Raw genomic sequence first — 24,177 nt, 5'->3', positions numbered from 1 at the left:
CATACTGGTGGTGTCAGAGGCAATATTTGGTAAGAATAATAGAAAAATTCGTCTGCTTGGCTTCCATCAGTATTTGCCAGAAAAAGGGAACAAAAATGGGTTAGGGAATGCAAGGAGCAAAATAAGAATACGGATAGCATTCACGATAGCTTGCTAATGGCCTGGTAGTCGAGAAAACATTATTAATCATCATTAGATGCACTATGAAATGGGACAGCAAAAGTCCACACCTCTGCCATTTTGACGAACCAAATTGTGCACCACATGCAGTAGTAGGTATGCAGACTGGTCATAGCCTCAGGTAGTAGAAAAAAGTATACAAAATAAGCATGTATGATTTTAACTGCAAAATATAGGAAAAAAGGTAGAATTTTGAGGTATGAATTCACATAAGGCTAGATTTGTAGCATCAGCCAGAAGAATGTGATTTCTGCCTTGAGGATGTTTCAGTGGTCCAGTACTTAGTTCCATGCTAAACTGTGCTGACATTTATTTATTTATTTAAAATTATCATATGAATGAACTGCAGAAAAATAGTAGTAGGAAAAATTGCAATGACCTTACAATGTTATTTCTGTTCGACACTGTCATGATGTAGTATCAAACTGAGAATTTTACAATATAAAAAATTGAACACAAGAAATAGATTGTAGTATATGCTTTTCATTTAAGATTTGCCTTTTTTTCCCCCAAAGGCATGTTTTCAAGTATGTAACAAAAGAGCTATCTTCAAGCTTTTTGTGAGTTAAATGGAGAGAATTCTGCTAGCAAGATGGAAGTTGTGTTGCATTAGTATTTTCATGTGAACATGCCAACAAAGGGGTAGGCCGCAGAACAAAACGAATTGGTTATGGGACAGACTAGCAAATGAACAGTCAAGAACCTGGCATGAATACGTGTTGGACTTCGGTCGGAAGTGTTAATGTTTGATTGTTACATGCTGTGTAAACTTCTGAATGTTGTGTACTCTATAGTATTGTAATTAGTTAGTTGGGCTCCACATGTGATTCTGGAGGCCTTTGCAGCAAACAGGAAATAATGTGCCGCTTTGAGACTTGAACCTTGGTTAAGGTAAAATGACCTGTGGCGGCTGTTTATGGGCATCAGCTGTCTGGAGTTTCACGCCATTGCGTGTTTCGAGAGTAAGGGATGAGTGGATGCCTTGTTGCCTACACAAAGGTGGCTTTACTTCTAAGCAAGAAGAGTTTTATATGGTATCTCACTGTGCACATGGTTTCGTATGCAGGTGAGAAGGATGTTCTTGATTTAACAATGCAGTAAGACTAACTTCTCAGCAGATGGGACTGCACAAAACACTAAACCGCTTCCATATTTTGTGGTAAAAGAGGTTCAGTCTAAGTGACCTGTGACTTTGACTTCAGTTAACTTGAGTTGCAACTCATAATCATTTTCAGCTGATGCCATTTTGGATAAACACAGGAGCACTTATGTTAAAGGTTAAAAAACAAAGGAAACAAACCAACCAGAAAAAAAAAACCACCACCACAACAACACAAAAACACTCCAACAACTAGAAAACTTCTCACTGATGGATTTCTGTCCTGTTTGTATATACAAACAATCTTCATTAATGTTTGTTAGCAGAGTCTGGCAAGTAAATAGAAAACTCAGTTTCTGTGTTTTGTTCAAATGAAATCTACTGCATATAGATAAGAAAGTGCATCATTTTAATGAAAAAAAAGCCAAATCAAAACACATTTACAAAAGCTGTATGATTGGCAGTGTCACCTTTTTGCTGTCCTTTTGATCTTCAAGAGAAGCTGAAATGATAACAAATTTGCTAATATTTATCATCCGGGTGTTTTTTATTCTCTTTGTAAATAGCTGGAAAAATCTCAGAGCCTATATAGGTGTTTAATGGTCTGAGACAGTCTGAAGTACAAGATTCTACCATTGATCTTTGTCATGATTGTAGGGGGCGTTTGCTAAGATTCTGGTAGCTATTGTATACCTCAGATGCAATGAGATGATCTCTTCAATCCTGTGTTGAAGATCGGGGAGAAGAGCAATTTTCATACATAGCTATGATCCTCCATAGCATCTTGAAACTCTTCAGTTTTCTAGGAGTCATGGCAAACTTACAAGAGTCTCACCTCATGTCGCTGCTTACCTATTTAATGTTTTGCACTTCATGTCATTTTTATTACAAGTACTTCAACGGTTTTGTAGGAAAAACTGCTTTTATATTTAGAAGGGAAGTTGACACAAAAAACCTCAGAACACTTAATTGTCTCTATGCTTGAGTGTTTACATTTCAAGTAATTTAGAACACGTGCCAGATGGGTATCACAAACTAATGGTAACCAATATCAAAATCATCATATTTTTCCATACAAGGTGGGGCAAATCTCTGGACCATTAAATTTGTTTCTGATCATCTGAAGAAAGTCTGTTTTTTCAAAGTGATGGGGAAGAGGCAGATTCTAACCAAAAAAATCGTTCTCATTCTGGCTGAGGCAACAAAAGCCTGCCTTATTTTTAGAATTTCTTGGAGTCCTGCTCCTCAGTTTAATCCATGAGAAGTTCTGTGGGTACTCCTCCTTAAACTCATCTCCTTTGGAAAGCAAGTCATGGCAGGTGAACTCATGTTCAAAGAGTTAAGCACATCTCTCCTCCAAAATAATTTAATGGAGGCAAAAGACTAGAAACTTGGTCTATTTCAGTTAAGTTAAAAAGCTTCTCTTCAATGTGCAGGTATGACGCAGTCCCTGTGATCCTTGGTTATTGATTGTGGTCTGAGAATAGGATGCTCTCCAAAGTTTAGTAGAAGTGCATTTAAGTATGCCGTTATACACCAGCAAGGGCCATTCTGTGTTTTTGCAGTCATGTCACAGGAGAATTTACTGAAGGACTTTGCGTGCTGCTTCTGCTTGCAAACTTTGTTCATTGTCATGGGGTTACTATCATCTTGTCTCTTCACAAGGACGTTTTTCGAGCGGGTGACCATCTGCCGCCTGTTGAAGCTAACAGCCTTTTTGGTGGCTATGATTTCCGCTGAATGGTTTTAGAAAATTCAGCCTTCATGGCAGATTATGCAAGGTACCTTCCCTCCCCCCAGGGAAATGCTGCCTTGTGTGCATACTTCAAATTCTTCCCTGGGATATTGCCTTGCTGCCACTGAAATCAGGAGATGACTCTACCTGATTCGGTCTAACATATGTGTATCCAAGATTGAGGCCTTCCTCCTTGAGTGTGTAAAGCATGCTTTATGTTGAACAGGACTTCGCTGGATTTATGTGGCAAGGGCTTGATAGCAGGGGAAAGGGGAGAACGCCTGTGAGAAGAGACTAGGGGCTGCCCCATGCTGAACACAGTTGGTTCTACAGGGCTCTGCAATGGACCCACCACTGGCCAAAGCTAAGCCCATCAATGAAGCTGGTGGTGCCTCTGTGAAAACCTATTTAAGAAAGGATAAAAACCACTGTGTAGCAGCCATGAGAGAAGAGTGACAACAAATGTGACAGAAACAGCCCTGCAGGCACCAAAGCTTAGTGAAGAAGGAGGGGGTGCACCTGCTTCAGGTGCCAGATCAGAGATTCCCCTGCAACCTGTGGAGAAGACCATGGTGACTCAGGTTGTCCCTCTGCAACCCATGGAGGACTGCATAGCAGCAGGTAGCAACTTTGCAGCCCATGGTGGACCCCATGTCAGAGCTGGCGGCCCTGCTGCTCGTGAGTGAAGCAAGAGGGAAGGTGCAGCCATGGAAAGAAGCCCACGTGGAAGCAGGTTTTCTGGCAGGACCTGTGACCCTGTGGGGGAATCATGCTGGAACAGTCCGTTCCTGAAGGACTGTACCCAGTGGAAAGGACCCTTGCAGGAGAAGGTCTTGAACTGCAGCCTGTGGGAGGGATCCCACTCCAGAGCAAGGGAAAAATGCAAGGAGGAAGGAGCGGCAGAGAGGAGCTGTTATCGATTGACCACAAGCCCCATTCTCCACACGCCTGTGCTGTTTGTGGGGGGAAGGAGATCAGAGACTCGGGAATGATGCAGTGAAGTTGAGCCTGGGGAGAGGAGTCAGGTAGGGGGAAAGGTATCTTCAGTTTCATCTTTGTTTCTCACCATTCTACTCTATTTTTAATTGGCAATAAATTTAATTTTCCCCAAGTCAATTTTTTTACCTGTGATGGTGATTGGTGAGCAGTCTCCCTGTCCTTATCTCAACCCACGAGCTCTTCCATCTTATTTTCTCCTCATCCTGTTGAAGAGAGGGAGTGAAAGAAGGGCTGAGTGGGCATCTGGCAGCCAGACAAGATGTAACCTGAGGACAAAACCCAAAACTTCACCTTTTTTGTCTTTGTGGCAATTTATTTCTCAGGTATGGTTGTCTCCACTCAAAAGAAGTCATATGTGTATAGAAAAAGGACTATTCTGTAGTCACTGGAGGGCTACCTTTGTGTGTTTATGCCATTTCCGATGGGGCTTGGAAGCTGGAAGGAACATGGAAGGGCTTGGGAGGCTGAGATACGAGTCTTACTGTGTTGATTTGCACCATATATGAAATGATGAGGTCCTGCAACTCAGCAAGATAGGTAAGCACCACCCCTGCTACGTGTGAGAGGGAAGGGCCTGACCATGTCAGAGAATTACAGAATGGTAGGGGTTGGAAGGAACCTCTGGAAATCATCTAGCCCACCCCCCTTGCTAAAGCAGGTTCACCTAGAGCAGGTTGCACAGGATCCTGTCCAGGTGGGTTTTGAGTATCTCCAGAGAAGGAGACTCCACAACCTCTCTGGGCAGCCTGTGCCAGTGCTCTGCCACCCTCAAAGTAAGGAACGTTTTCCTCATGTTCAGATGGAATTTCCTGCATTCCAGTTTGTGCCTGTTGCCCCTTGTCTTGTCACTGGGTACCACTGAAGAGAGTCTGGCCCCATCCTTTTGACACTCACCTTTAGATATTTATAAGCATTGATGAGATCCCCTCTCAGTCTTCTCTTCTCCAGGCTAAACAGAGCCAGGTCTCTCAGCCTTTCCTCATGGGAGAGGAGGATGTCATGAATGTTCTAGCTAAGACTAAGAAGTACTTGGTTTTAAATTATTGAATGCATATGTACTCATAGTATGAACTAGCAACAATAGCACCACTCAAAAGATTTCGCTTCTTAATAACCAACTTTCTTGTTTCCTCTTACTCAAGTGGTTGAATGGTTTTGACTCAGGGTTTTGATCCAGAGTAGGTGTTGAAGCCTTAATTAGATTTGTCATCAGGCTTGCAGTGTTAATGATGGAGTAAAGTGGGTTGTGTAGTTTAATGTTACTCAGCAATATCATTCAATTGGAAAACTGTAATTCTGTTTTGCCGAAAAATTGAGGTTTTTATTTATATTTTCCTTCTGCATTGGAATGAAACACAAACCTTTTGTTATGGCTTATGTCAAGAAAGCAAGTAAGATACTGATGTTCAGAGTAACAGCTGAAGGGTTCGGGCATTTCATATGTGGAAGATCCAGTTTGTCTTGTTTCCAAATCAAGCAGAGAAGGAACATTCAATAATAAGGTGCTGTTTCTCATATCAAGCTGCGAGAGCTGCTTCTGAGTTCTCTCTTGCTTTTGGCTTTCTTTCCTCGTAGAATGAATGATGGTAAATTATTCCACTACATTAAATAGTCCCAGAATAACAGAGAGAAACCTGTATGAAATAGTTACCTTGTATATAGGTGTGTTAAACAAGGTTGGACAGATTGTCCATTGGTGAAATAAAATGTCAGTAAGAAATCTTCAAAATGGGTGGAGAATACGGGATAATTTATGCTTTGACAATTAGTCGAGATGAATTCTAACTGGTCTTTAATTTTGCTCTGACCACAGGTATGCTCTCAGCAGAAGTGAGTTTGAGAAGTGCTACTCTAGAGAGAGTTAGGGCACAGCCTGCCTTTGGAATATTCTGTTTGAACTTTAAGCCCCTCTTAATCGACACGAGTTGGAACAACCTAGTGTGAATTATGGTAGTTACTGAGAACAACGCCCAATGGAGTGGTTGAGCATTCCCTGGCAGTTGTGGTGACCTAACAGAGTTTGGGGGAAAGTTAACAAGTGGCCAACTGGAGCGTGCTGTGCTACTTTGGATCTTGAGCACTTGCTCATAACCTGATGGTTATGTGAAGATCATATGAGAATGTTTTTCTACAAAGTTGGATGCGGCATGTCAAGTTAGAGTCACTGCTTGCATCCACGGAGGTGAACTTTTAGAGTTGTGCTCAGGCTGAAACTAGCCTGAGCAGAGACTGAAGAAAGCATGGAGGACGTCAGCAGCTGCACATCATTATCTGGGGACTCACCCGTGATAAGGGAGTTACCTGCTCCCAGATACATGTGACTACATAGCTTGTAATTGCAAGCTACCACAGTGCTATTAATCAGCTGAGGCATCACGGTAGTGTCAGCAGATGTGTTATACTTTGCAGCTGGAGCAGACTGAGAGAATTTATCTGGTCATTTACCGCAACTTGGCTAATGACACATTACTGCGCAAATAATTTGATTGAGGAATTGCCACAGGTTACGCTAGGAGCCAAAATCTAGCCTGTACTGTCAGTGATCCCATCATTGCCAAATACACTCTCCCAGCAGATTTACTGTCACTTCTGTTTCCCTCTGTGGCATTAAATGCTAGTCTGTTAGTTCCTTTACATCAGCATAAGTGGGATTAATAACAGAAGTACTGATATTTTTTCAAAATGCTGTTTGATGCAGATATTAGAGACCTTTAAAGTTGCTGTTAGGCTTCAAGGGGATGTTCTGACAAACTTATCCATAATGCAACTTCGGTGAGGAAAAAAAAAAAGCCCTTTTTATTTATTGCTCCCTCTGGATCATATAGATGTAATCACACTGAAATGAAGTGAGATGCTAAAGCTATGACTACTCTGTGAAATTCATGAAGGGTTCATTTTATGCTTAGTTGGATCAATACATCAAACATGTCTGTTTCTATTTCCTTGAATTTATGCCAGCAGTAATGTTTGAACAAAGATGTGCTACAAGCAAAACAAGTATTAATAAATACAGAATAATAAATGTTACACAAACCCACTTATTCTCTAGCGGTATGGACAGAAACCTTAACAGAACTTGTTTGCTTAGGAAAGACTGCCAGCAACTTGTTTATCTGACTCAGAAGTGCTCCAGTGAAAAGCGGTGCCGGCTGGATTTGTTATGTAAATACAACTTTTAACAGATTTTTTGAGTATTTTTGGTCTCAGCAGAACAGTCTGAAGTTTGTTAGCTACAGGGATATACGTGTTGTACATATTCATGTTTTGGCATATGATAACACTATTACTAAATTTACATAAAAGAGGTGTTTGTGGGGAAATGGGTGGATTCAGTTGACTTCCGTGCAATTTTCAGACTGTGCTAATCCAGGCCATACTGGTTGCTGCTTAAAATATGTCTCGATTCTAGAACAAAGTACTAGTTCTGCAAGTCTGAAATAAGTGCTTCTAGGTGATAATGTGCAATTCATCCATCACTCTTGTCAGCTGCCAAGTAACAGTTCTGTAGCTTTCCCTTTTATAGTTCTCTGGTTGATGACATGTCCCTAAAGAAAAAGTTGTTGTATTTGCAAGCATTCCTGAAAGGCAGAGAAGAATGGCAATGATAAAAAAAAAATGTACATCATATCCAAATCAGTAGCTGAAGTTTAATTAGCCCCTTTACATTTTGAGCTGATTGTATGTGAACTTTAATGAAATCCAGAGAGCTTTGCAAAAAGCATGGCTGAGAGCAGCAGCAGCAAAATGATTAGCTGCTCTTGAAGTCTACATAGTCCAGACAGCGAACAGTCTCTTTGCACTATTCCCTTTTTTTTCTCCCTATCTGTTATTTTCCTTGTATTGGTCTAAAAATAACATCCCACTGGCAGCGGGACTCCTAATTCGCAGTCGTGCTAGCCTAAGTTACATATGTAAAAGACCATCATTTAATAGCTTTATAAACAGCAATTAGTTTTATTTTCATAAAGTCATAAGTTGAAACTTGCACCAATGTTAAATACCCAAATATATGGCTTAAAAGCATATAAAATGAAAGGTGTATTTGCAGAGGGACTTAATCCTTTACGTGCTGATAAAATCAATAAAATCAGTAATTAAAGTCTTAGCTTTAGGCTTCCAAATCTGAATGCTTTTGCTAGAGTCACTTTGAATTCTTCTACTGGTAAGTGAAGGCATCAACAGTCAGTGTTTTGCATTTTACGCTTTCTAAATATGAAGGAAAAAAAACACCTACCTTCTAAGGTTTAGTGTTTAAAAATGTCAGAGAACCTCATTTGGTAAGACAGATTGGCTTAATTTTCCTTCCAAAGACATAGAGAGCAGAATGATATGAACACTGATTTGTGCTCTCTCCTTAAAAATATTATAAGGAGAAGCATTAGAAGATAAATCTAATTTAGTTGTTCCAACAGAATATGCCACCTTGGCTCAGTTACTTTTCCAGGCAAACAATGGTGGCCTCAGCTTTTGCAGTATTAAGCCTAAAAAGATGTCAGTCCTGTGCTTGTTCAGTATAGGATCTTTTTGGAATAAAATAATATGTAATAAGTAAAATCTCCTTTGGATGGTTGTTTGTGTATGAATGCAATTGCCGGGGGCACCTGCAGTGCTTGGCTTTGAGCATCCTGTAGCATGGATAATTCAACTGGTCACACGTGGCAACAGGCTTCATTTTTATTTGTTTGTTTTTTTTTTTTTTTAAAGGTATCGACATTGACAACTTTGCCAGGCTTTTCCATCCCACCACAGAATGGTAGATACGGACAAGTATCTGCAGACAGTTACTAAGGGAACATGCAGATCAACATGCAAATATTGAATGTGCCTTTCGTGTGCATAATCACGTAGAAATAAGAAGTGTTAAAGAAAACACTGTCAATTACTTTAGCTTCTTTATTATTACACATTGATAGAACCTATGTAGTGTGAAAGAAATAGGTGTATAGCTGAAAATGAGGCCATTCAGAGAGCAAAGGTAAAATAACTGGTCTGTTACACTTGGAACTCCCAGTCAGTTCCTCACTCAATACACTGGTGTTCCTGGTGAGGGGGAACTATGCAACAGTACCAGTCAGATTCGCCAGGTCAGGACTGATACTCTCAGAAGTTCTCATTATGGAAGCAACAGACTGAGTTATCACATCTAGATCTTTTTGAAATGCTGAAGGATACGGTTTATTTTGTGTGCCATTTAATGCAATCAGGGTAGTGAATGTTTACAGCATCAGTGTCATTGATCAATAAGGTACTTTATTTGCATATTCATACTTGCAGTAGAACTGAAAATACAGAGCTCAATTATTGCTTTCAGCTTAAGTCATTTGGAACGTGCTCGTTCACAAAGGAAATCTAGTAACTGCTCATCAGGTGACTCACTGTGCAGCCCCTGTCAATCCAGACTGGCCATACCGCCAGTCTAACAGCCCTGTTCCCTTTCCCTCCTTAAAAATGTTTTAACCACTGGGATAGCTGTAATCACTAATAAATTAAAAACTCATAAATGTATGCAGTGTAAGGAACTGTTTTTTAAACAAGACTAAGCTCTTGAGAACTTGGAACACGATATTCTACTACACGCGTTTATTAAAGAACCACTACACGCTACAAAGAATGGCTGGCTGCTCGGCTGGCAGGAACTCAGAGAGAGCTTGAAGTTTGCATGGGACTAGTCCCATGCAAACTAGTTCCAGCAATTCATATACAAATATATTTTTTAAAACTCCCTGTCGTTGTTTTACAGGTAGGAACCTGAAAAGTGAGAGATCAGCTCAGAGTTTGTTCTACAAATTTCCCAGAGAAGGAATTTGCTATCAAGCAAAAAATAATTCTGATAATTAAAGAAAATAATTCCACTCACCTGGAATTTGAAGTCATGAGTGACATACTAAAGAACTATTCCATTTTGGCCAAATTAGTGCCTGTTACTCATCTGTGAATCTATAAATTTTTCTGTTTAGGTTTACCTCAGAATAGGAAAGGCTTTTGGCAACAAGTTTTTTTTTATAGCACTAAGCCTTCCGTAATGATCTTAGTTTGAGAATACTGTGCCTACATAAGCGTGCAGATGACTTAACATATACAAGTAAAGCAAGAAGGAATCTAAGTCGGATGATTAGGTCTAGGTGCTATTTTTCAGTAAACTTAAAACCACTTGGCGGGGGGAGAAGACATAAGAAATTTCAGACAGCTTGTATAATTATATTTTCATGCGGTAAGAAGCAAAAAGTAAGTACTGAGAAAGATAGTGTCATTTGAAAATGGAAGGGTGCTCATAGCTGTTCAAGACAATGTAGTAAGTACGTGTAATACAAGTGTAACTCTACAAGGAGACTATTCATATGCCTATAATGAAGTACATATTCGTTTACTTCAAAGGCTATTGTAAGATTTTTCATTAACAAGACCGATCCATTTTGGGGCTGGTCTTTAAACTCTGTTATTCCTTCAAAACAGGTGAAAAAAAAACCCCAAGAAGTGGTCAGCTGGTGACTTAAAGGGCCAGGTACAGCTCTTGAGTAGCCAGCTGTGGCTTCTGTGTTGGGATTACCTTGCGGGACTGGCTGTGCTAATGGCAAGGCATCTGTGGGAGATCTCGAGCTCAAGTGGAAACAGGTCACTATGGTACACAGCAGCATACACACACCAAATTAAGTAGTAGGAGTCCCCTGTCTGTGATCTAGTCTCCAAAGTATGTCATACACATCTTCTGGGTCTTGGCTGCAAGCTGTTGCCGTGACCTGTGGAAGGTTGCTAAGTGCAGGCTGTTTACACACGCTCATTCTAGACTGCAGTTCCTATTTTCAAAGGTTTCTTTAGGGCTGGATGAAAATAGTGTTTGCTCCTCAGCAAGGATTCTTTGTGTGTCAGATAAGCAAATTCAGTGCAGCTTGCCAAATCAGCTGAAATAAAGTTTCTTTAAAAGAGAGACGAGAAGTGTAGAGTTGAAAAATTGGTAAATACATGAAACGAAGAAGATGAGGAAGCAGCAGCGCTGTATTGGATTGGTACAGTGATACAGCAACATATTCACACAGTGAAGGAAGCTAATGGAGTAGATACTCAAGATCCCTGTACTTAAGCATTAAATCCACTTCTTTATTAGATTTGGCTGATGAGACAACCTCTTTTTATTTTTGTGTGTGGTGGGACTGTCAGGTAGGAAGCAGGGTGGTTTCTGGATTTATATTTTTTTTCCTGCTGCCACTTTACCTACACCTAAAAGATAATTTGTTGATCTAAAGATAACTTCTGGATTTTTTTGTTCCAGTTTCAGTCTAAGAAAAAGGCTTTAAGTTGTTATTATTTTTTAATATAATTGGAGAAAGAAATTGATTGGTAAGGTCAGTCACCACTAAGTTGGATTTCTTGTATTATGAGGAGCATAGAATAGCCACTGAGAACTGTATACTTACATGAATAATCATCTCTCTACGTTTCATCCTCTGTTCCCTTTTCTGTTACACGGGTCTTTTTTTTTTTTAAACAGTAAAGGGAACAAAGCTGTTTAATTATTATACAATAAAACGGTTCTAACTTCCTCAAAATCTAGTCAGAAAAGTTTTCTGCAAGATTTCCATTTTTTTAATGCTGTACATTAAGTTCCAGTCATCTTTGGAGCTAGAAATGCACTGCTTAAGAGCATATTGAGAAGAAACTTCTCTTGTCTAACTTTCCCACGGGTGCTTCACAAACTAACAAGTGCATTCTCTCACCTTTTACACAACAGCAACTGGATTTTTATTGTTCCCAAATCCACCATCAATAACTTAGTCATTTATATTCTGAAGATAGAAAATTATGCCTAACTTATAATACTTAAGTGATGCTATAATCTTAAAGACTATGCCAAATGTTTTGCCCTCTAACGCTGTGTGTGACTTTCTGAAGTATTGTTGGTCATACATAAAACACCTGCAAGAAGTAAGTCTGAATAATGAAAACTAAACAGTAACTTGTTCTTAAAATGCTCACAGGAGTACCACATACTGGAACTTTCTATCAACCAATTATTTCTTGGGGATCCTAAGAACACGGAAACCATGCTCAGTTACAGATGGAGCACTAGACTGGAGCACAGTTACTAGGGTCTGTGTGCATCTGCCTTTGAAAGTGGAAGGATCGTGGCAGACTCCACAAAAAAGGCACATTCTTCTACTTAAAAAATCATCTGACATACTGCACATCAATCTTGGGTCAGATTGCACTCTCCTAACTAATGGAATGAAGTTCTGGTATTCCATACAGTCACAAGTGTTTGGTTTTATACTGTGCCTTGTTTCAAAAGGGCTGAAAGGCTTTTCTTCACCAAAGTAGGTATTTTAATGAGAAAATCGACATACCATTGGTGGTAAAAGGCTTGTTTCAAACAATGTACCTTATAATGAGTTGGCATTGTAATGATTTACTGTTACATACTATTTTTCACTCAAGAAGCTCAAAGTACTTCACAATCATCAAATCTTTACTCTCCTGTAGGAGTTTACACAGGCCCTATGAGTGAATCCTTGGCCTTTCTTCTGTCCCTTTGTGCCAGGCAGAAGAGCTACGTTCCTGTTAGGGCTCCCGGAACTGCAGGTTTGCCTGGGGACACATTGCACTGGTGCAGACACTCCACAGACACGAGGCTGGTCTGGAAGGTCCCTCCAAGAACTGTGTGGGTCACTTTGCTTGCAGCAGGAACGAAACTGTGTGCTGGGCTTGTCTGCGATATTTGTGGATACCTGGGCATTGATGAGGCTGATAGTGCATACTGAAAGGGCCCTCTGATCAAATATGTTGGGACTTTCTCCAGCTCCCAAGACATCTGAGGCTGGGGAGGATGCAGATTTTGAAAAAACAAACCCACTAGAACAGTTATTCCTGTATGTGTTCCTGTAATGTTTACTGTAATGTTATTGCATATTTATGCTGCCTAGTTACTTCTAAAAATAACTATTTTTTTTTTAAGTTCAGGAAATACGCTATACAAAACCCCGTGCAAAAGTGAAAATAACCTCCTGTAGTGTCCTACCTATTACTACAATATAATTCTCCAACACAATTCCTAAAATGGTCAGTCATGCCAGAACTTCTGTAGCTTGGTCTGCATAAAAGGCTGCTACTAGCACTGAGCAGCGAAAAGAGTTCATGCAGTTATCACTGCTCTGACACAGCATCTAAAACTAAAAAAATTATAACAGCAGTGCTTATCTGGTAACAGGTTCTTAAATTGCTTAGTTTCCTTCCAGTCCTCAGGCTATAAAGGTAAAATCTCAGCTTTTATTTTCTTGGCTGCTGTACGGTCAAATTAAAACAAATGGTGAAAGTGTTAGTTCATACTTCTGTCGGAATGATCATGAGAAGGACAGTTAGACTTCAGTTAGAAGCTTTGGATCCATAGGTCACCGATTAGTTTAGGTTACTAATCAAAAGAATCAACTTTCACTTAAAACAGTGCTCTTAAATGCTTTGCATTAGACTAGTTATTTTTATACTTAGTTCGATCTCTTTGAAGAAACATAGGCTATCTAAATTTTTCAGCAATGAACATTTTACCCAAATCACTACTACAACTAAATCAGCTTACCACATAATATAAATGTTTTCCCTTTTACAAGCAAGACTGTACAGCGTGCTGCCGTTCTCTTTTCTATAATTAGCACAAGCATTTGGAAATCGCAATAACACTTTCTCCCTATCTTTACAAGAAAGAAAATGACCTAAAAAGGGAAGAAAGGCTAGTCTAGGAAGGAGCACGGTTAATCTAAACATCACCCACAACTTGTAATCAGGGACACACCGCCACCCCCGCTCCCTTCTCCAACCAGATCCTTTCAGTACTTGTGGCTTGGTTTTGTTTTTCAAATGCTGTCTTCACTACAGATTTCCCTACTTGGAAATATCATTTGAGATCACTGTACAGCAACAACAGATAAAGCTGTGCCAAGCAGCAAACTGGCCCATGATGTAAAAGTTTGTAATCAGTAAAGAACATGTACGCTACAGACACAGGCTAGCCCAGCATGGAAGTATTAAGTTCATCTGTCATTTTAGAAGTGTTCACGTTGTTCAGATAGCTGTGTGCTATTTCTATACCTTGTAGACACTTTTCAAATAAGAAAATCATGAAGAATATGACCTTCCACTGGGAAAACTGAATTTTGGACTGCTGTATACTGTCAAACTTCTTTATTTGTGTCTTTATTCTAATTTCAGACAGTAATACTTTGTCCAAGTTTCATGAATGTAGCAAGTGGTTCAAAACTCTTGAGTTCACAAAAATACCAGAACAATTTTATGCAGGAAGAGAGAGTATAAGAAATGAGAGGGATTTCTGTAACATAAGAAAACCACACAAGTATCTTTCCTGAGTGGTTAATCATCCAGAGCAATGGGATTTGTACGAACACACAATCTCAGCATTAGTATTTCAGCAGGACCCTATGTAGAAAGTTAGATTTGTGATTCTGCAAAAATGTAGTGCACAGCAACAGAAAATGCCTTTGAATATGCTTTACATGTACGTGAATACAATCACAGCTCCAATTACTGGAAATTCAAACTTTTCCTTAGAACCCTTTTAGCTACAGCAATTAGGCAGAAGCTGAAGATGTAACTGTCGGTGCTGAGTTGGTACACAGCCTCAGTGATTCCTCCTGTGAAATCTCCACCACCTGCAAAATTTTAGATAATAAACCAGATATAAAAGCTAATTAGCCGGAAATTACATAAGGCTAGACCTATCAGTACAATTTAGGAGAAATCCCACAAAGCAATTGATTCTTGCAAAGACTGCAATATCTAGAGCCCCTTCTTGGATATTAATGCTGTGGAAAAATAATCTGCCTTTTTCATGCAATTCTCCCCATTTAGTCAGTTAGAAGCACAGGCTGCACTGCCAAACACCTGGGATGGTACCAGTGACAATAAATTGGAGGCTTTAAAATAAATTTGGCACTAAACATCACTCTGTTGCTAGTCAGATTTGAGGTAGATCAAGGCTTCCACTCAGTAGATGCTGTAGTTTAAGTATATTGCTAGATCCTAAGCAGCTGTTAGGGACACAGAGGCACAGTGTTTATTATTACAGTTCAGACAGACCACTAAGATGGTAGTTTGTTCCCACAGGAATGAACAGTTAACAGTAGTTTCTGGGACAGTTAAAAGTAACTCGATTATTAGGGTTTTGGCCCCTTTACGCCACAGCTTTTTGATGGGACCTGTAAGGCTTGCCAAGTTGGAATAAGGACTTAATATAGGGGGAAAAAAAAAAAAAGGAAATGGTCATGTTTAATTTTGTGGCTGTAAAAAATAACTGGATTTTAAGGAAGGCTTTTAGGTTTGAGAATAGTGTTGAGGACTGCAGATGAAGAGCACAGGTCAGGCAGCAGATATGGCGTCATTTTGGCAGAGGAAATGAGTTCACTGTTAATTCCTTAGGAGGCTTAGAGTGACACTTAAAACTAAATTTAGGATTATGGCAATGGCCCAACAGTAGAAGTACTTCTTCAACTCCTGCAATCCCAAACAATAACAGTAAATGTAACCCACCCCCCCCAAACACACTCTTTACTGTAGCTAAAATTCCAGTTTAGCAATGACAAATCCATAGACTATGCAAGTCTAGCAATGGAAAAAACACACGTTTGCCTTTGCTTCTGAGCTTAAACCCAAACCTTATGGCAACTACAGCCTACCCGTCTCAGATCTAATGAGAATCCATTTTATCCTGTCTACAGCCCTCACTCAGTCATTAGTATTCATCAATAAAAATTGCTCTTCTATTCCCACTATCCCCAAGCCATGGGACTTCTGAGTTCCAAGCCATTTCCAGTTCTAGTTTATATCTCAGTTTTGCAGGATCCAGCTGTAAATCCGTTTTTGCAGCCTTTCTTGATTGATCTCTCAGAGCTAACCCTAATCTGAACTAGGGGTTTTGAAAAAAGAGCAGGAAGTCAAGCCTGTCACTTTTGGTCACCTTTAACCTTATTCTAACACCCAGTATTGACAGGATTAAGGCAGAACCTGGAGAAGAAATGGATTAAATAATTTTTAAAGCTAGTATGGGGCACATCAGAGTTTAAAGAACAATTTTTTTATTGTTCCACACCGCTTACAGGTCTAAGATGGAGTCGGTACTTGCAGGCACAAAGAAGTTAAGGTTTGTCTAAAGGTACATGTATCGCTGGTTTCTCTTTACATTGAGGCTTAGACAACAGCCAGGACCTAAACTATCAACCAGATGTATTGCTGGATCCTGCAATTTCTTAGCTGGGACTGTGACTGGAATGAACAGAAGCATATGGTTTTACATAGACGCATGATGCTGGAGTGCTTTTAGGGCTACCCTCAAGCTTGAACTTTGGGATAAAATCCTGAAGTTCATTGTTACATTCTGTATTGGCCAAAATACTAAGATGAAGGTGTATGGTAAAGGGGTAGATATTTGAAAGGCAGTTATGGGACAGGTTATGGGTAAGGCTGAGCAAAAGCAAGGATTAAAATGTAATGCTGTGTTCCACAAAAGCAGCAGTGCCACAGCGAGGGCTGGTGCTAGCCAAAATGCATGGAGGACAGCCAGAATTCCCTTAGCTTAGGTTATGTCTGGCGCAGTGGTGGTGTATCACTTCCACAAGTTCAATGAGGATCAGCAAAAATGAGCTAAAGCACTCTTAAAAATAAATTTGGCAGTACACACACTGCAGCGTGTTGTCACCCCTGAACGCAGGAAACAAGCACCCATCTTTTGAGGCCGCATTTCTTTTGACTCATTGAAAGGCCTTCATCCTGTTCCCAGAACTTGACCTAAATAAAATTACCACTCCTCTGTTTCTGTCCTTAAAACGCTTCTGAAATGGGTGTATTCAGACAAGGGCTGCCCTATAAACGGTTGGATTGCATCCTCTCTCTCAGTCATTCTTTGCAAGCCCTGAATATTGCTGCACATAGGAGTTGCCAAATCACAGTCAGAAAGGCAAAGCAGAATGCACGCAGTTGGGAGCTATGGAATTTTTTAAAAAGGCTTTCTAAGCCCCTCCAATATTGCACATTTCTGGAGTCACCACGACGGGCTGCCTGTCTGCAGGGAAGATATAAACATCGTGGGCACTTTAGTGCTACTTCAGGCTAAGCCTTGTTTGAAATGCCGCGCGTGTGGCAGCTACTCAATGATGTGCTCGCTGCACCGAGCTCAGTCTGGGCTCTCAGGAGGAACCGCAGCACCTTCCTTTAATGAAGTTATAACCCTCACTAGCTACAGTCACTACACATAACGCGGGGCCCTTTGCAACCCGTAAACCCGCAGAGACAGTTCCCCGTTCCAGTCCCCATTCCAGGAGGCCAGCCGGGGTAGGTGGCATTAACTCCCACCGGTTATTTTGGAAGTCCCCCCAGCCCCTCGCCCGCCGCCAGGCTCGGCCGCTGCCGCTATCGTCCCGCCAACCGGGCGGCGGGGCCCGGGCCCGGCCTCCTGCCGCCGTCCGGAAGTGCGGGCCAGGCGGGGCGGCCGAAGGGAGGAGGCTTCCCCTCAGGCGGACGCCGCCGCCGCCCGACATGCTGTTCCGTTTCGGCGTGGTGCTGCCGGCCCGGATGACGGAGGGCGGCGGGGCGCTCCTGCTGGCCGGCTCCCGGCCGGAGCTGGGCCAGTGGGACCCGCAGCGCGCCGTGCCCATGAAGCCGGCGCGGCCGACCGCCCCGCTGCCGGCCCAGGAGCCGGCGCTGTGGCTGGCGGAGGTGGTGCTGCCGGACGAGGAGGCCTCCAGCCCCTTCTGGTACAAGTTCCTCCGGCGGCGGGGCGGCGATTTCCTCTGGGAAGGTAACGGAGGGGCGCCCGGGTGGGCTGCGGGATGGCCGGCGGGAGCGGGTCGGTCTGGGGCCGGGAGCGGCCCTGGGTCAGGGTCCGGGAGGGTCGGCTGTGGGGGGGCAGAGAGCGGTGGGAGTTCTCCTCCGTGAGGGACCGCTCGCCTTGCTGGCGGCTCCGGCAGCGCCGCCTCTTGCCCGGGGCATCGCCCGGGGCCGGTGGCCCTTTCAGAGGGACCGTTCTCTGAAGGGGTGTCGGCGGAGACGGCCCCGGCCGCCTCCTGTACGAGGAAGGCCTGAGTGGGGCTGCAGGTGGCACCTCCTGTCGTGACACGGCGTGACCCCTTGCTGACAGAAACACTGTTTGTAACCGTGTGATGGAGGAGGGTGAGTGCAGGAGGAAGCTGGCCTTCTAGGTTGGTAAAAGTTCTTTGAAACAATTTATTTTTTTTTTCTTACTGTAGGTTTCCGTTGTGCATGATGTTTTGTTTGTTTGGTTGTTTTTTTCTCTCCCTAGAAGTAAAGTACTCAGAATTTCCTACTTACGCATTAAGGTGTGATTTGTTGCTTTATTTCAGAAAGCTGAAATGTCATGATGGCATTTTCAGGCTGGTAAATTTTACCATCGGAAGTGCTGAAAAAAAAAAAAACAGGGAAGAGTTTTACCTCAGCTTTTCCAGTGTTCTTGCTGTTTCAGTAGTACTTCACTGTGATTTTTGTCCTGTTCTGTGTTGTCACACGTTGAATAACTTTAGTCAATTTCCACGTGCTGTTCTAGTATATTTAATTTAAGTATCTTCAGTAAAAGAGAACATTCATAGAATCGTATGCTGAGTCAAATAAAGCTCTAAATATACCTTTTGTCAATGAGGAATGGATCGGACTCAGTGAAAGGAAGACAGATGACTAGGTAATTTGTGAAGGGTTTTTTTTTTTAGCTTAGAAAATAGTTTTATAATCCATATACCAAAATAGCACATTGTAGAGCAGTTGCTCTTCACTCATTTTAAGAATACATATCACACTTTTAAAATGCCATTCTGTCATATAGACTAAGACATGCATGTCGTCATAACTGCTGCATTTGTTTTTTCTTCTTCATACTAATAAAAGATGATCTGTTAATAGTACATTCACAGAAGTTTACATCATGTAGTAATATTTACACCAGGTAATAGCAATTGTTTTATTTAGCATCTAAAATAAGTATTATGTTCTGCCTGTTTTAACCGTCTTTTTCTTTTGCAGAAATGCAGGAAAAATGAATTTTTTGGAATAAAAATCTTTGCCTCTGTCCAAGGAAGCAGAATTGGGTCTGTTTTGAAGGTGCCAAGTTGTACAAAATACGCCAGTGATGCTGGTGTATAAAGAGGTCCTCACCACACAGAATAGAGAAATAATAATAGCATGCTTCGGTCTATAGAGAATCTGAAATTGTAAGGTGATGCTTACTTTCTAGTTTGGAGATCATGGTATCTCAAGGTATTTGTCCATACCTGGGAGCGCATTTAGTAAATGTAGTATGTTGAATAAGAAACGTATTCTGTTTGGCAGTAGTGCTACTGATGCATTTTTAGGATTAACCTGTGTGTGATTTTGTTCTTGTCATTGTGAACGCTCGGTGGTTTGAGCTTATTGCTTAGCTAGAAGATAGAAAACACATGAGCATATCATCCAAATGCAGGGAGTTTTCTTTGATTAGTCATTCACATCAACCATTTTTTTCTAAGTTGTTATTTACTGGAAAAAACTAAATTTGCTTAAACCCTGAAATTTTTTGTTCTTCATGTGTTACATAAAGGGAGCTTAAGCTTGTTTTTCTATCCAATACTTGAACAATATCTTGCAGTCTTTTTTTAATGTCATTTGTTTTAATGATTTTTTTTTCAACTGTAGATCAATAAAAGTTTTGACTGTCATCTGTTTATTCTTGTAAAAAATCTCAGTTTGAAAAGACAACTACCTTTTTAAAATAAAGAACAAAACTTTTTGGTGATAAGCAAATGCTTTGCTTTGGCTCTTTAGTATCCTATGTGTTTAGAATTAAAATGTGCTTTGCGAGACATTTAGCAGTTTCAGAACATCTGCAATTTTGAAGACATGGTCATGAGGGATACAGGAAGGTGCAGAGTGATACTTGCTCTGAATTTATGAGTTGAAGCGTTTATCTATAACCAGAGAAACTTCTGTCCAATTATGGATGTCAGATGTTTACATATATTGGATGTGAAATAGTGTGCCATATTTAAGAAAATTACCTCCAAATTTTTTATTAGTATACTTTGTGTGAAATTTCCCCTAGTAATGCGGATTATTTTTATAACACTACCGTATATATTGCATCATATGTTTTGAGTATAAATATAGTTCGTCCTTTCAGCCATTCCAATGCAATGGGGAAAGCGAAATGGATAAAGTGATGGTATTTGTTTCTGTGGGCTAGAAGAGTCAAAGTCACTGACCAGTGTTCTGTGGCTTTTGGGTTCCGCAAGGTGGTCCAGTAGGAAGCCTTCAGGCAAGGCTTGGCCAATGGGAGGGTTGCTGACTTGTTGCTTGTGTCTGGAGGAAACTAGTTCCTCTCTCTCGGAGGACGAGGTGGGAGAGGAGGCTCTCTTGTGCTCCTGAAGGGTCAGATGCTTCTTACCTCTGCTGTCCCAGGGTGATGATGGTGCATCCAGGGCCTGTCACTTAAAGCCACTGGGCTCTTCTGGCTCAAATCACGTGATTTCTGTATGCGCTGTGTCCCAAATGAAGTTTCTTCAGGGATGGTACTTTGCTCATCTGCCATGAACTCAGCTGAAAGGCCTGTTATCCAGGAGGGTTTTTGACTGTGCTACAGTATCTGTGGAAAACAGGTTGGTTATGCTGAGTTTTAAAATCTGGGAGTAGGTTTATCCATTAGAAAAAATAAATGAATGTATACCTTTGTTGTTGCTGTTGTTCCAGCTGCATCCTATGTGTCTTTTTGTGTACTTTGTCTTTCATGTAGATTCCTCAGAACTGGGTTTATGTCTCTCTTTCAGCTTGGAAAGTTAAAGTATATTGTGCGTACTGTCAAAACTAAATAAATACAAGATGAAACTTATTTGAATAAGTTTGAATTTATTTTTGTGAGTTTATGCTTGAATACTCATCTGTGCCTTTATCCCCTTTAATCTACAAAATACATGTTCTATAAAAGGACAGAGGAGTTACTGAACATTATACAGTATGCCCCAAACTATACTTTGAGGTGATGGAGTACAGTCTGTTGACACCTTATGTTTTGAGAAGGGGGGGGAAAAATATATATAAAAAGTGTAAGCTTATATTCTAAAATGTTGATCCATTTTCACATAACCATTAGTTTGATGTAATTGGTGCTTGCTTGAAACTTGACAGATACAGTACTGCCAGTTAAATCTGAAAAGGCACAGTCAGCCTACATTCTAGTAATTTGTACAGGTGAACAGAGCCTTAATCCTTCCAAAAAACCCCATTTCTAGTTTTGAGGTCGGGGGAGGAGAGAAAAGGGGGTGTCCTGTTTGCACTTACCTGCTGCTGCTGTTCTATGTGGTTTCTTGGGGGGCTAAAACAAACGGTACAATGCAGTTCAGTTTAGAAACAGTTGGGTTACCCAGCCTGTGCCTTGGTATATTGGCCTTCCAACATTTCCAGTTTGTGCTCCTGTGAGCTTTTTAGATATAGTTTAAGCCATCTGTTGCACCACGCACACTTCTGATTGATTGATAGTTCAGAAAGACTGGCGTGTTTACGGAGTAATAGAGGTTTTCATAATATTGTAATATAATTAGTGAAAATATCAGAAGTAAAATTTGCTCATAGCTTTCAAGGGTCGAGCACTTGATTGGCTGAAAACAGTGGTTATAGTAAGGCGCACTGAAATTTCATTTTTCAAGAGGCAGTGTGCTGAAGCCTAAAACAATCTCGCTGCTTGGCCTTAACTCTGTGGAATAAAACGGGTGCAATTTCTTATTTTAAAAGGGGAGATTCTTTAAAAGCTGTACGGGAAGTTAATACCTAGTTGGCATTTGCACGGGAGAGGTTGTAACAGAATAAAAAATATTTGGGGCTAAGTCATAGCCCCAAAAGCAAAGTAAAAATTCTTTGAGGTTGTTCTGGAGAAGTGCAGTTGCATGCAACATTATTTTTCTGTAACTGAGATCTCTCTTTCTTTCTTTCCCAAACCTAATCTGCATATCTCCAAATAAGGTAGCAGTTCTATTATTTAAAAAATAAAGGGAAAAAACAAAACTGGGGAGGATAGTATTAGTTCATATCTCTTTTAATGCAGATATTTTATGTAGTGTTGTTCCCACTGGGTGTCGCCATTTTACCTGTGTATAGCCAGTGGCTGCAGTTTCTTGCAGCTATGTGCACGTTTTACCAGTATTTAGTGTAATCTGTTCTGCTTTTGACAAAAAAACATGGCTTTAATTCCTCCCCCCTGCCCCCCCCCCCCCCCTCCCGTCTTGCTCTGAAGTAGGTAGTGACTAGGAAGGAATATAATGTGCAATTGGATGTTGATAGTTGAAAAATTGTGCATAATACAGATTTTGTTTATGAAAGGTTGTTGCATTCTGGACAGTGCTAGATGCCTTAACACCTTTCCGATGTGAGGAAATTTATGAGTAAAGTGGATAACTGAAATCTAGTACTTAATACCTCTTTAATGAATGGAGAGAAACTTCTGTTTACAAAGTGCAATAGCTCCTGGTGTTCTGTTCTTCAGCCCCCTCAAAACATATACTTAGCGTGGATTATGGTATAATTAATTGGTAGCAGGTTTGTCATTACTTCCTAACTGTGTGTCAGCATTAACCAACTTACACTGAGCAGACTACTGGAGATCAATAAAACAATGGAGAGTTGCCCATGAAACCGCAAAATTAGAAGAATAAATATGCACACATGCATTCCGCTGGATTTGGCAGGTATGTGTCATTTCCTCCCCACAGAGATAATCAGGGGCCATCTCTGACTGCTGTGAGAGCCTAATTAAAGCATTTGTGGATATAATGGTAAAATTAAAATAAATGCGTTATTGATGCAAATTATTTATTTACCATTTTCCCCATCCCCCACTTCACTCCCTGCCCTCACTTCCAAGTGCCAGCAGCATGCAATATGGGTCGAGAATTCATTTTCAGTGGTTAGAAGCACTGAGAAGTGAAAAGTACAGTAACTGGGATGATACTTTGGTTTAAGATTTTGCCATGATTACTATTTTGACGTAGCTTGTTTCCTGCCTATAATTCAGTAATCTTTTCTGGTATGGTAGAACATAACAATCGGTAACATACAGTACAACGCCACAGAGAGTTTCAAAGCAGTTAAGAAGACTGTATTACATTATACATTTGGTCACCATCAGCCATTATTTTATCATCTGCATTTCCTTTATTCTTATTTCCACCATCTGTGTGAGAAGAACTTCTTTTTCACATGAGCTGAATTCCCTTCTAGTTGCTTTTCTCTGGTTTAATCTACATCATTAGACTGGGCATTTGGTTAAAACTCTTAGTACGGTAGCGGCTCCCACTGAGAAACACCTGTGCCTAAGCAGTCCTAGAGAGAGAAATAAAACACATTTTTGAAAGTTGCCTTTGAAAAGTCTTATTTTCTCATTTCTAATTTAAAAAAAAAAAAAGAAAAAAAAAAAGCCTTGTTGATTAACAGCATTAAGTCCTGAGAAGAGCTTTCTTGTAAAGCATTTATTTCTAATTCTGGCATAATTAAAAAAAATCCATAAAAAGAATTCTCTTAGGAGTAGGCTCATAGACTAAAAAAATCTTAAATTTAGCCTGGATTTTAATCTATTTAAAACTTGTTTCCTTGGTTATATATAACAGCCTTACTAAATGAGAAGCTGAATCAGTCTAAGTCCAGCAGAAAATAAGCAGGTGGTGTATGATACAGATGGTCGTCTGCTTTTTGTCTATCTCTCTTAGACCAGCAAATGCAAGAAAACACTTCTGAAAATCAAACCAGTTATGAAGAAGGAGTTAGTGAACTAGGTGGGGCATATTAACAATTTTGTCTTGTTAGGTATTTAATACAATAAACTCATCTACTCTTTTCAGAATTTAAAGGGAAGACGGTTTATTGACAGCAGAAAAAGTAGCATTAAAAAGCAGAGTAAGTATACTTGTATTAAGCGTAGGAGTGAGGGTTAGTACGTGACATATAGAATTCAAAGGTGTAATTTGGCTCTATTTGTCAGAGGTGTAAGAACAAAGGGCAGCTTTGCTGAGCCTTCAGGACGGTGGGGCTGAGGCTGCCGACATACCTGACCTCGCTCGGTTCCAGTGAGGGGCATTCAGCCTCCCCGAGCTCTGGTTTTTACCAATCAATAGCAATTCTGCCTTGGTGGGATCGAGGCAGATCC

The 24,177-nt window shown here is 40.6% G+C and overlaps 1 protein-coding gene across 1 annotated transcript in view; it reads left to right on the top strand.

Annotated features, from left to right (window-relative positions):
• Positions 1-16,885: 16,885 nt before the first annotated feature.
• The window catches only part of EPM2A (EPM2A glucan phosphatase, laforin), a 41,901-nt gene continuing 34,609 nt past the window's right edge, over positions 16,886-24,177 (top strand). Inside the window, exon 1 of the mRNA XM_063329238.1 lies at positions 16,886-17,805. Within this exon, the coding sequence (XP_063185308.1) occupies positions 17,544-17,805 (262 nt within the window). The 5' untranslated portion in view covers positions 16,886-17,543. The remainder of the gene's footprint in view (positions 17,806-24,177) is intronic.

The sequence above is a fragment of the Chroicocephalus ridibundus genome, chromosome 3 (assembly GCF_963924245.1).
Source record: "Chroicocephalus ridibundus chromosome 3, bChrRid1.1, whole genome shotgun sequence".
Classification (NCBI taxonomy): domain Eukaryota; kingdom Metazoa; phylum Chordata; class Aves; order Charadriiformes; family Laridae; genus Chroicocephalus; species Chroicocephalus ridibundus.
The sequence above is the reverse complement of the archived record's forward strand: the minus strand, read 5'-3'. Positions and strand labels throughout refer to the sequence as shown.